Source organism: Neltuma alba, unplaced genomic scaffold (assembly GCF_004799145.2).
Source record: "Neltuma alba isolate B1F8T4 unplaced genomic scaffold, ASM479914v2 tig00002501_pilon, whole genome shotgun sequence".
Lineage (NCBI taxonomy): Eukaryota > Viridiplantae > Streptophyta > Magnoliopsida > Fabales > Fabaceae > Neltuma > Neltuma alba.
Window position 1 is genome coordinate 26,783 of NW_021632885.1, and position 12,422 is coordinate 39,204.

Here is a 12,422-nt window from a genome sequence, read left to right on the forward strand (position 1 = left end):
TTCAAAATTCTCATAACCTGTGCTGCGCCGGGCCTGGAAAATTCCGTATCCATATTACTACTTTGAGGGTGTGTTTGGGATAGCGGTGGCAGAAGTAACTTTTTTTTAATCTGACTTTTACAGAAGTCAGATTGAGTAAAAGTTAGATAGGGTAATATGATTTATGTTTGGATTGGGTTTTGGAAAAAAGTTAGTTTGATAAGCTGAAACTTATTTGGATGATAAATGTAAAAATAAGTTTGAATGTAAAATAACTGAAAAGGACATAAACTTTATTAAACAATATATATTTATTTTATATATTTATAATGTGATAATTGTCAGAGAAAAATTAAAATAAAATTATAAAAATAAAAATAGTTATTTTTTAAACAATAAATAATTTATTTTTTAAAAAAATGATTTTATTATTCAAAAAATAATTTTTTTAATATTGAAAACTAATTGGTTGGATTAAAAAAAAAAAGAACTCACATAATGTATTCTCTCTCCTCCCTCACTCATGAGCCCCACGAAGTGTGTAGTGGAGAAGCTACAGGCAGGAAGACAGAAAAACTGGAGTGCGTGCGTGTCTTTTTTTTGTCTTTGAGCTGAAGTGAGAGAAAAAGTATGCAGGAGGGTTAGTCAAGTAAAAAAATTAACATCCTAATAAAATACTCTAACGGTTTTCTCAACGCAGCTGTGCATCCGAAAAAAACACCCAAAATAAGCTTCTTCCAAAAGCCCATTTGCGTCTCACAAGTCAGATAGTCCCATCGCAAATCCAAACATATAAAACTACAGTCACATTAAAAGCCACATATTGGGACGCACGTTTGGGGCCCAAACGTGGCCCCAAACGGACCCTGAAATGGATTAGGAAATCAATCACTTTATAACCCATACTGTTCTCATCTATGTACGCGCTTTTACTTTTTGCCTCTTTGGTGAGTGAATATTTTAAATCTGTTTCATTTAGTCTTTTAATTAAAATGATACTTCTGGCAAAAAAAAAAAAAAATCCCGTATAAATATTTGTAAGTGTTATTTGGTTGACCATCCTTTTAAGTGAATATATATGAGAGACAGGGAGAGCAACAAATACTACAATTCTGATTTGTATTTTGAATGACCAACCCGCTCTTATTAAATGTTGTCAGTAAAGATAAAATAAATATATTGATCATTTAAATACTTAAAAGGAAGAAAGGATTATAGTTCAATGTTTGGGACGATATAATATCTGCTTCGTTTTGTTTCTTCAAAGGGAACATATTATGGAATTTATTAATTCCGCAAATAGTAAAAGACATGTTTTGAAGCTGGTTGGATTGTCTTGAAATTTATAAAAATAAATTTTGAGATGCGAGCCAAAACCAAATGTAACCCTCAAATAATGGAGGCTCTTGTCTCGAGTCACCTGCTCAATTAGAAATTTTGATTGACTTCTCGTAAGAGGTCTGAAGTTATCTCCATTCCACTCTTGGTTTCATCAATATATCAATATATCTTTTAATACTATTCAACTCAAACCACGACTCAAATGACCTATTCTTTAGCTTCAAACTCATTTTACTGTTTATAAGGGGCTTTTGGCTTAATAATAGTCTCTCGGGTTCTGTGTCATATGACTCATATAAATGGCTGCATGCAAAGACTATATTTTGAATTTCAAATCCCGCCTCATTTCTTATATTTTGAAATTTGAATCTTCTCTATTTATGAATCCTGTCAACACTGTCTTGTCCTTTCTATTTCTCCGGCATCACACATTCTCTCTCTCTCTCTCTCTCGTACGGCTCACTTCTCAACCCCTCTCATATCCTCTTTCTCAGCCTCCAACTGTCAATTTCTTTTCAAACCACCTCACTCAGATTTTCTTCATTGGTCTTCAGACTACGCCTTCACTAATGAGGAGTTAAACACTGAAGATGGTGGGGAGATCTGGTGACGATGACAACAGCGGAGAGGCACTGATGAGAATGGCGATGATGCTGGGGAAGCAGAGATGAGGAGATCATGGCCATAGGAAGGTGAGTGACAGAAGTGAGGGCTACACATTGGTCCTCACCCTCTCTATTTCATCGCACTCTTCTTTTTCATTTCTCAGTGAGGACGGTAGGGAGATCTAGCAGCCTTGGTGACAACAGAGAAGCCATGATCATGATGGCCATGACAGTTGGGAGGCAGAGATAAGAGGGATCGGTGGTGATTCTTTTCAGGTGAGGATGTGACAGTGGAGAGAAACCGCTGAGGATATGACGGATAAAGTCAGCTTGCGGTGCTTTTGTCTTCTTTCTTTGATGATTATTTCCCCCCTTCTTCTTACATTATGTCATTGACCTTCATACCCATTGCATTTGCCTTCAGGTTCGTTTGAAAAAGGATGGTGGATGTTTCCACTTCATGACATCCCCCCTTCTTTTTCACAAGTATGGATATTAAAGAGGACAACGAGTCTACGAGATAATAGCGATTGTACATTTATATTGTAATCCTCTATCTCCCTTTTATATTTCCTCATTTCAGTAATATTTCAGCTATCATTTTTTCTCATACTGCCAAAATTTCATCTTTTTCCCAACCAGATTCAATGTTGTGGCTACCAACTCTCTCTAGGTTCTCCATCCTTGAACATGTTATCAAAAGGATCAAGGAACATAGCAGAAAGAGGGAGATGTATGAAATGTTTGCAAGTGAAGAAGGATCACTATCAAAGAAAGGAAGACAAAATGCTTCTACGCCCTGTCAACAATTATGGTCCCACAGACCAGACCTTCATTCGATCCAAGGGCCTTCTTCAATGCACGTGCAAATGTTGTTATCTTTTCCAAGTCAAGAAGCTTTGTCCAAACCTCAAGAAGTATGTCTCATTGCTCTCCTCTATTTACTTGTTTTTGTTGATTTGGCATTTGAAACAATGTATCAAAATTAATTGATGGGGTTTTTCTACATTCTCTGTCCAATTGTAACGATCTACGCAAAAGACGAAATTAATTCACATAGGTGAAAGAAAGACAGAGTACGTCATTTTCCAGAAAAGATGAAATTGAATAACATGTGTGTGTACCTTTTAAACATGTATTTCTCTTCCACCCTAAAGGGGCATCCTGTTGCAAATAAAAATTAAAGTCAAATGTAAACCTTGTACTTTATACGTTGTGCTATCGAAGTCCAACTATTAATTTCATCTATATCTATAGAATATTTTTGATACTATTAACTGACCATGTATATGTCTGCAGAACTTCCCGAGCCACGAAATGCAAAGGATGCTCCAAATTCTTTTATTATTTAGCATTTGAATGTTTTTTTGACTTTTTGTGATGATCAAATAATGTGCTTTGAAATGCTGATTCACATTTAAGATCTAGTGCGATGGTTCATGGAATAAGACGGGATAGGATGTCAAGTAGTAAAAAGGTTCATGGGGGTGGATTTTTCAATCAGTTGACGTGCTGCACATTGGAAGATGTTAGATGTTGCGCAGATTTTTGGACACGTACTCTGACCTTTGCTTAGAATGTATGATATGGACCGTGGTGGTTTATCCTATGAATAATTAAATTCTAAGCTAATGACTTGTAAGTGCTACAGAGCTTCGTATGCAGATAACTTTTGGTAATGCAAAATTATCCTGCAAAAGTACGGTGCAGGCTCTAAAATTTGTCTCTAACCAAACCGGTCAAAACTTCTGAAAAAGTTAATTTGACAAGGAAAAGCCATTCATCCTTTATCACAAGGAAAAGTCCAAGAGCTGCAAGTCAAAAGTTTAAAATTAGGTATGACAAGAGAGTTATTCACTTAACCTCTATTCCCTTAATTCCACTCAATTGCCGGATCAATTTGAAAGTGCGAACATATCTCTGCTGTAAAATATAGACAGTGAAGCTGATGATTACTTCAGATTATGGAAATGAGATATTAACTCCTCGCTGTTATGGCCAAGTAGTACTTTGAGAATATTAATTTGCTTCCTTGATTTGGACACTAACAATGACAATGTTTATGCGTCAAATTTAATGAGTGAGATTTTTTCAAAGCTACAACTCACTAATGAGACAATCTATTTCTTTGTTGCCAAAACTTTTTTAGGACTATATATACAACTCGCTAAGGAAACCTTTGCGACAATCACTTCAAGTAACTCACTAACATGGCAACATGTATGGTTGCATACACATGAACATAATTATATGTGATCATATAAACATTGTTACTTTTAGTATGATAATAAATCATAATCAGATGCAGGATTTCTGCGCATAAAAAAACCTTCCATTAACAATAACAATGTTTATGTTCATAAAACTTTAGTGTTTTCATGTTTAACATAAAACATAGAATAGGTTATTGGTAGTATAAGATTTTCATCTGAAAAAATAGAAGTTAAGATCATGTTGGTTGTTTGTTGTTTGTACGCATCTGGTCCATCGGCTATATTATGTTATTGTCATTGAAGAAATAAAAGATTAATAGGGACAGTTGCGCAAGAGAAAAGCTGCGTGGGTTGATTTTTCAGTTAAAAATCACAAGGCCATATTTAAAACTAATGCTGCCATGTCAATTTGAGGAGCCGCAACAACTTATTACCAAATAGATAAAAGGAATACTAAACTATTTAAAATCAATTTTTATAGTCTGGATTTAAAATTTTCAATTGATGATTTTCAAGTAAAAATTTATTTTTTTAAAAAACTTATAGTTAAGATATTATATTTATTTTGGATTATATACCTATTAAAAGAAAAATATTTTTTAAGAAACAAAAATATTAAATATTAAATCTCAGCTGTTCATATTAAATTTGAATAGTTGACATTTGATGAGTATCATGGTGCTCATCATTGTGATCAGCGCTGAAACTAGATCCCTTTCAAAATCACCAACGAATACAGGAAGCACATTCCATGCTCACCACAATGATAAGTATGGAATGCTCATCACAATTTGAACAATTCAGATCGATTTTAGATAGTTCATATTGAATTTAAGTTTTTTTAATATATTTTAATCAACTTTTTATTTTAATAGATACAGAATTTTAAATAAATATAATATCATAACTAACATATCTTTAAAAAATAAATTTATCACTTAAAAAAATTATATACTAAAAATTTAAATCTGAACCATCCATATTAGATTTTGGATGGTTTAAATTGTATTATAGTGATGAGCACATAATATTTATTATTATGGTGAGCACTAAATGAAGACCGTGAAATTGATGGAAGATGGCATTTAATGGCGCATGGTGATTCTGGTAACTTTCTTTGTATCAAATAATAATATTAGTAAACAACAAATTAAGCACTATGAAAAGCATCTGGAAATTACGCATTTATTAGCTTTAGATATTTTCATCATATTGTTGTGGATTATAGGCGCAATAGAGATTTTTTTCCCCTTAGTGAGTAATGATATTCGACCTAATTACAATATCAGATATTTTCATCAGTACGTTAAAGCATGGTGGTGGGACGTGCTTAGGGAGAAAAACAAAAAAGAGAGAGTCAAATACCAATTTAATCTATTGGGAGATACTTAGAGAATTGCAAATAAAATGGTCTCCAAATGTTACGTGGAAGCATCGCCATATAAGATAAGGTTGAACCGCGCGATAGTACAAGAGAGGGAGAACTCAGTTTTTTCAATGTTTGTACTGTTAACACTTTGATTTTTTTTTTTAAAGTGTAAAGAGACATTATTTTAGGTGAGGTTCTCATTTAAATTAATTGCTCCCCGTGCAATGGACGGGACAGCACAGTCTAGTCAACGCAATAAATTAGTTGCACGGGACAGCACCACTAGTCAACGAATAAATTAGTTGCACGGGACAGCACCATCTACTCAACGCAATAACAAAACCACCCTCAGCGTTTATGAATTTTGTTGGGGTTTTTGGAATCAAACATCAAAACCGCGTTTGGGAGCAAGACGGCCGTTTAGGAAAAAAACAAAAAACAAAAAAACAAAAATTCTCAAATAAAGTGGCGCCGCCACGGATCACTGAGCGCTTCCCATAGCTAAACGCTATCGAGAGTAGCCTCCGTGCGTTTGGGCGGCAAACCCCGCGAGCAAAATGGAGAAGGGCAGAAACGTGGTGGTTTCAGCTCTACAGTTTGCCTGCACTGACGACGTCTCAACCAATGTCGCCACCGCCGAGAGGTGCCCATGTTTGGAACTCACTTTTGATTGATCATCTTTCCTTACAGCCCTAATTCACACTCTTAATGTCTAAAAAGCTGAACTTGATCACACTTGTATAGAAAATCTTGAGCTACCCGCGATAAAAAGATTTCTACTTTACCCTTTCCATGATCAGAAGTCTGTACATCGCTCATTTATTACAGATTGTGTTAACCTTCGAATGTTTAATATCACTGCTTTGTGCAACAGCTAAAACCTATAGTTCTTCTCTATGGAATCCACATGACAACTTTCTTGAAGGCGGACTACTTCAAAGAACTTTGATTGTTAGACAAAGATTTGAACATTTCTTGAGGAATCCATGTTAAATTCGTGCAAAATTCTCCTCACAAATCTTGAGCCAGTTTCTTTGTTAGAACCCAATTTCTGGTTCCAGTTTAAAATTGTTTATAGTTGGGCTAGGGTCTCGAGCAAATCAGTTCAACTCATTGCGCATATTTCAATCCTGGAATGTTTGCAAATATACATAAATATATATATATTTTTGGGATACAGTAATGTTTGCAAATGCTTTGCGATAGTTCTTGCTGCAACCGATCCAGCATTCTGCTCTTCTTCTTTGTCCAGGAAGAGCGGCGTCTTTTTTAAGTTTCCTGGCTGCTACTTAGATGTTTAGAAACAGTTCGATCTTACGGGTTCTGTGACATTTAGATGCTAAATAAAGTACATATAGTTCTATCTTATGGGCTGTGTCTTTCTGAGGCTACTTCTTTTTCCGTTTCCATGTGATTTCAATCATACGACGTAAAAAATTACCGTAATTATCAATGACAATATATCTATGGATGTCATTTGATGCTTCTGGCTCTTCTGTGCAGGCTTGTTAGAGCTGCTCATAAAAAAGGTGCAAATATTATTCTTATTCAGGTTTGTAAATCTTGAATGCGGGCTGTCTAGCTCTTGCATGCTCCCTCCTTATTTTACACTATTATAGAAATTCTAAAACACTACATCTTTTGTTGGATTCATATTGTTTATAAGCGAAAGGCTTGTGCTTCCTAATTATTTCATGAAGGGATTATCTACAGTTTATAATCTGATTGCACAGCGGCTTTTCTTCCGTTGCTTTTATAAATGCCATTGTTCTCTCATTGGGCTGGAAAAGATAAGCTAAGCGATATTCTAAATGCCAAATATAGGATCTGGTTAAGTGATGAAGAAAGCAAAATCGTTCATTTTACTATGTTGTATCAAATGGAATTGGTGTTAGATTTGAACAATGTGCTATTCCACCTATAAATTATTCATTTGTATAAATTGTTCGGCCAGGATTGATTCTATGATGGTCGTTGGTCTTGCTTCATTTGATGCTTAACTTTTAATTTCAGCTTAAAACCTTCCATCTAAGGGAAATTGAATTTCTTGGTGTTAGATGTTTTTATGGAAACAATGGATTTCTGTCCAATGGCAGGACATTGTAGTGGACTCATTACTTCTGATGGTTATTGCATTCCTGATGGGTTGTTGATTAGTTCATCCTCACGAATGACTGTAGGAACTCTTTGAAGGTTATTACTTCTGTCAGGCACAGAGAGAGGATTACATTCAAAGAGCTAAGCCTCATGAGGGCCACCCAACAATTCTAAGGTTCATAGGAGAACTGTCTTTTGTAGTTTCGTTCTCTGTGTCTTTTGTAGGTACTCTTTGAAGGTTATTACTTCTGTCAGTCAATGTTGGCATGCCATTTTGGCTTGAATCATATACGGTTCTTTTTAAGCCTTTAGTGGACAGGAATAAAATTTGAATATGACTTTAACTTGCATTGACTTTGCAGTTAATCATATCTTTTATTTCCATTCGCATGCTATAGGATGCAGAAACTTGCTAAGGAGTTAGGTGTAGTCATACCTGTTAGCTTCTTTGAGGAGGCAAACAATGCACATTATAATTCTATAGCCATTGTTGATGCTGATGGAACTGATCTTGGGGTCTACAGAAAGTCACACATCCCAGATGGACCAGGTATGAAATTTTGAGGTTATTTGAGCATAGTTTACCATCCAAACAACTTAAATCATTAACCCTTTCTACAGGTTACCAGGAAAAGTTCTATTTTAATCCAGGTGACACAGGCTTTAAGGTGGGCACCAAGGATAAACTTTACCAATATCCACTGCTTTTAGTGGCTCGTTTTTGTTTTATGGTTTCTGGGATGATATTGTAACATTGGATGTCTTTCAAAACAGGTTTTCCAGACCAAATTTGCAAAGATTGGAGCTGGTAAGACCAAAGAATTACTTTTACTGTTCACAGTTTATTCTATTAACCTGCTCTCTGAGAAGGTGATGTTAACCCTTTGTTTGGTATTTAGCATCAACTATGAAGACGTCTAAGACAGACGGAAAGGCATTGTACCTGTAATTTTTTCCGAGTTGTTTGGCCTTGGTTTTACTGTAGGATATACTTTTGCAACAAGTAACATTTCGGAAGTTTTATTTTTAATCTTTCTGCCAGATGGAACTTCACTGAGGATACGGGAGATTGAGTCTGACAATTATTATGTTTTAATTTTAATGTCAGCTATCTGCTGGGATCAGTGGTTTCCAGAGGCAGCACGGGCAATGGTTCTTCAAGGTGCTGAGGTTTTGCTTTATCCCACGGCTATTGGGTCTGAACCTCAAGACGAAGGGCTAGACTCCCGTGATCATTGGAAGCGGGTTATGCAAGGACATGCTGGGGCCAATTTGGTAGGTTTTGTAGATCACTTGACATGCTCACAAATATTTCTTTTACATTTACATCAATGTTTCTGTTCAAGAAGTTTCACTAACGTGGTGTTTGGCATGTGCAAAGTATAATCTCCTTTGCCCTTGGAACCCTATTAATGAGAATTTTTTTGGGTCGGATCATTAATGAGATATTTAAGAAAAAGAAATATTTAAATTTATGTGCCCCAAATAGTATAGGGATTTTCAAATTCTTGGAAGAAATTAAGAAAAAGCGTACAGTAAATGCTACTGAAGTCTTTACTCTCCAAGCTATTGAATAAAATAATTCTGGAATTTGCAGGTGCCTGTTGTGGCTTCAAATCGAATAGGAAAGGAGATAATTGACACTGAGCATGGGAAAAGTGAGATTACATTTTATGGAAACTCTTTTATCGCAGGTAGTTATTCTGACCTTTGTTTTAGTGCGTCGGGAAAAAAAAAAGCCTTAATCCCTGACTAATAATGGAATGGGGTCTTTCAATGAAAAATTGAAAACTGATCATCTTTCAACTCTTGAATCTTGATGTATCTTCTTGCTCTGTAGCCCCCTCCTCTGTTTTCTTGTTCATGATAGTTCAGTAAACTCAATGTCATTTTCTTCATCATCTGAGGAATTTAGCTGCAAATATAACTATTCTGAATCTTGTTTACTTTGTTTCAATGAACAGGACCTACTGGAGAAATTGTTTCAACTGCTGATGATAAAGAAGAAGCTGTTCTTATCGCTGAATTTGACCTGGACAAGATCAAATCACAGCGACATTGTTGGGGTGTATTCCGAGATCGCCGACCAGAACTATATAAGGTGCTACTGACACTAGATGGCACCAATACTGTTCTGTAAAAAAAAAAAAAAAAGCCTCCACGACATTGTTATGGAATTATGTATGGGATGTTTTAGTCCTCTAAATGCCTCCAGGACATGTATCATCATCAATAATGAGGGTGAACAAATATTATTATCTACCAGTCCATTGTAATTCAATAAATATGTAGACTTGAGAGCCATTCAGCCAAGTACTCGGATATTCTGTATTAGATCTTTCGGTTATTATGATTAACTTGAATCACTTCATATCATCTCTCAAGCCTTGTGTTTTGTCCATGTTGATAGTGTGGGAGATTGCTGTTTACTCCACAAAAGATTAGTCAAATTGCTTAGATATGTGAGTTGCGAAGCATGATCCTGCAGATGAAGATTCATTTGTCCTGTGATCGCCTTGATATAAAGATCTTATTTTAGGCAGAAATGTCGTTTTCTCCCTTTTTAAAGGTATACGTCAATTCTATCAAATGGATTTTTTTTTTTTTGAAAAAAAAATCTATCCAATTGGGTTCCAATCTGCTTTTATTGTGGAAAAAACTTTGTTGTCCACTTGCCTTCTTTAATTTACGAAGTTAAAAGTTCAATAAAGAAGATACTCTCAGAAAAGAGAGATAAAAAGAGGAACAGGGGCACAAGGATTCTCTTGCTAGAGCTTTCTTGTATTCTCCCGCGGCCATTCTCGTGAGAAAAATATCCTTTTATTTGTGGACAAATAGATGCCATATTTCTTCCAAGAATACGCTGTGTTTCTTGACTCTTCATCTCTGTGAAGACCAGAACCAAAAGGAACGGTGATCTCCCCCCCCCCCCTTCAAAAGAACGGTTATCTCTCTCTAGTCCATCCCTTTCCTAAAATATGAGTATAATAATTATGAAAATTTTTAAACTTGTGTTATATTTACTTTAAATAATATAGAAATGGTGGGTTATACCTAAAATAATTTATCGTTCAGTTCATGTGTACGTTCGAGAAAACCGCATGCTAAACATCGCTAGTTTCAAGTGAGTCAACCCCTTTTGGCCACAGAATCTTCGACGTAGCCAATTTTTTGGAAACAGAGAACGCGTCAGGTCAGTTTAACCTCACGAAACTCATATGCTAAGTGAAACTATGATCTGATTTGAAATAGCTTGAGATTTACGTGGACAAAAAAGGGCAAATGATGGGATATACTATATCGATGAAGAGATCACGTACACAAGTATCCAAGAGTTTCCTCCTATGAATCGATACAAAATGAGCTAGGCATTGTACCTAACTCATGCATACAAATCATCCCTTTTTCTTATTAAAAAAACTGATACATATCAGAGGAATGCATATATATGTTTAAACACTAACACCATTTTCTACATTCACTTGATCTGTTTCATTAGTACCACTTTCTCCATTTCCACTATCTTCTTCTGCTTCTTCATCATCTTCTTCGTTTTCTGCTTCCTCCTCCTCCTCCTCTTCTTCAGCATCTTCTTGCAGAAGAACATCATCATCAGGCTGAACAAAGTTGAGCGTCAGCCTTCCATTTTCCCTATGAGCATGAAGAAATTCCTTGGTAGGTATTCTTATTTCTTTCAGCACAAATCTCCCATTGTCTCTGTAAGACCTGAAGCAAACCCATGGCTTCCCGTTCTTCCCTATACAAGAAATAGGAGGAGGGTATTGTGTCTCTCCCACACTTCCCCTTGACTTCCTCCCATAGTGCTGGCCATTGCTCGAATTTCCTAAAGGAATATCCTCTTTCACTTTCAGCACCTCCCAAGTTTCATTCATTCCATTCTTCAATTCTTCAACATTATCTGAGCTTTCGAAGCCAAGTCCCTCAGTGCAAAGTTGCAGACTTTCACTGCCTCGGAGACTTTTGGAGTGGCTTTTTGATTCTGGAGCTCTCACAGTATCTTTCTGGGGAACCGATTCTAGTGATGATGAAGAATAACATGCTGGTGGAGGAAAGGATAAGTCTGGACTCTCTTTGAAATGGAGCTCACCAAATATCTCAGTGAATGAGCTTTGCTCTATGGGTTTTTTAGGTTTAATTTGGCTAAATGAGAGGGATTCAAGTAGAGTTGGGTTTTCTGGCAATGGGTTTTCGAAGATGTGCTGCAGACTTCTGCAAGCTGCCATGGCTGAACTTGCCGTGCAGTATTCTTCTATAGGAAGATCAATGTTCTCTAGAGAAAGGGAAAGAGAGGAGAAGATAGAGGGCACGAGAGAAGCATGATCTGCAAAAGCCAAGAGGGAACTCTGATTTTGGAGTCTTTTTGTGATGGAGTGGACTGCGGAATTAAATGGGTAGTTATAGGTGGGGAGCTTGGTTTGAATTCAAGTAATTTGGGTGACATTCACCCTACTATATGTAGAAGTTGGGTTTTATTATAGTCACTCAAGAGTGCATCGGGTATGAGACATCAGTGTTTTTATGACCACACCAACGCGGGTTTGATGATCATCATTACTTTTTTTTTTTTTAAATTATAGTGGATTTTGTGTACAAAAGCATCTAAAAGTGACATTACATTAAAAACTAAACGTCCACTTAAACAAGAAGTGGGTCCCATAATGGTTGCAAGGAAAATTCAAAATAGATGTGAACATACCTTAAAGATAAAGTCATATTTATGACTTATGAACAGTATAACTTCTTGTAACTTTTATATTTATATCAATAATTGTGTTATATTCTTGGCACAATAAAATT

The 12,422-nt window shown here is 35.9% G+C and overlaps 2 protein-coding genes across 2 annotated transcripts; one reads left to right on the forward strand and one right to left on the reverse strand.

Annotated features, from left to right (window-relative positions):
* Positions 1-6,043: 6,043 nt before the first annotated feature.
* On the forward strand, positions 6,044-9,983 carry LOC114730174 (N-carbamoylputrescine amidase-like). The gene is made up of 9 exons (XM_028917211.1): positions 6,044-6,150; positions 7,011-7,059; positions 7,688-7,779; positions 8,003-8,154; positions 8,226-8,272; positions 8,379-8,412; positions 8,713-8,879; positions 9,202-9,298; positions 9,569-9,983. The coding sequence occupies exons 1-9, from the start codon at positions 6,065-6,067 to the stop codon at positions 9,742-9,744; spliced, it is 900 nt and encodes a 299-aa protein (XP_028773044.1). The 5' UTR covers positions 6,044-6,064; the 3' UTR covers positions 9,745-9,983.
* An 891-nt stretch (positions 9,984-10,874) lies between these two features.
* Positions 10,875-12,081, reverse strand: LOC114730234 (protein FANTASTIC FOUR 1-like). The gene has a single exon (XM_028917282.1). The coding sequence runs from the start codon at positions 11,846-11,848 to the stop codon at positions 11,057-11,059; it is 792 nt and encodes a 263-aa protein (XP_028773115.1). The 5' UTR covers positions 11,849-12,081; the 3' UTR covers positions 10,875-11,056.
* Positions 12,082-12,422: the final 341 nt, after the last annotated feature.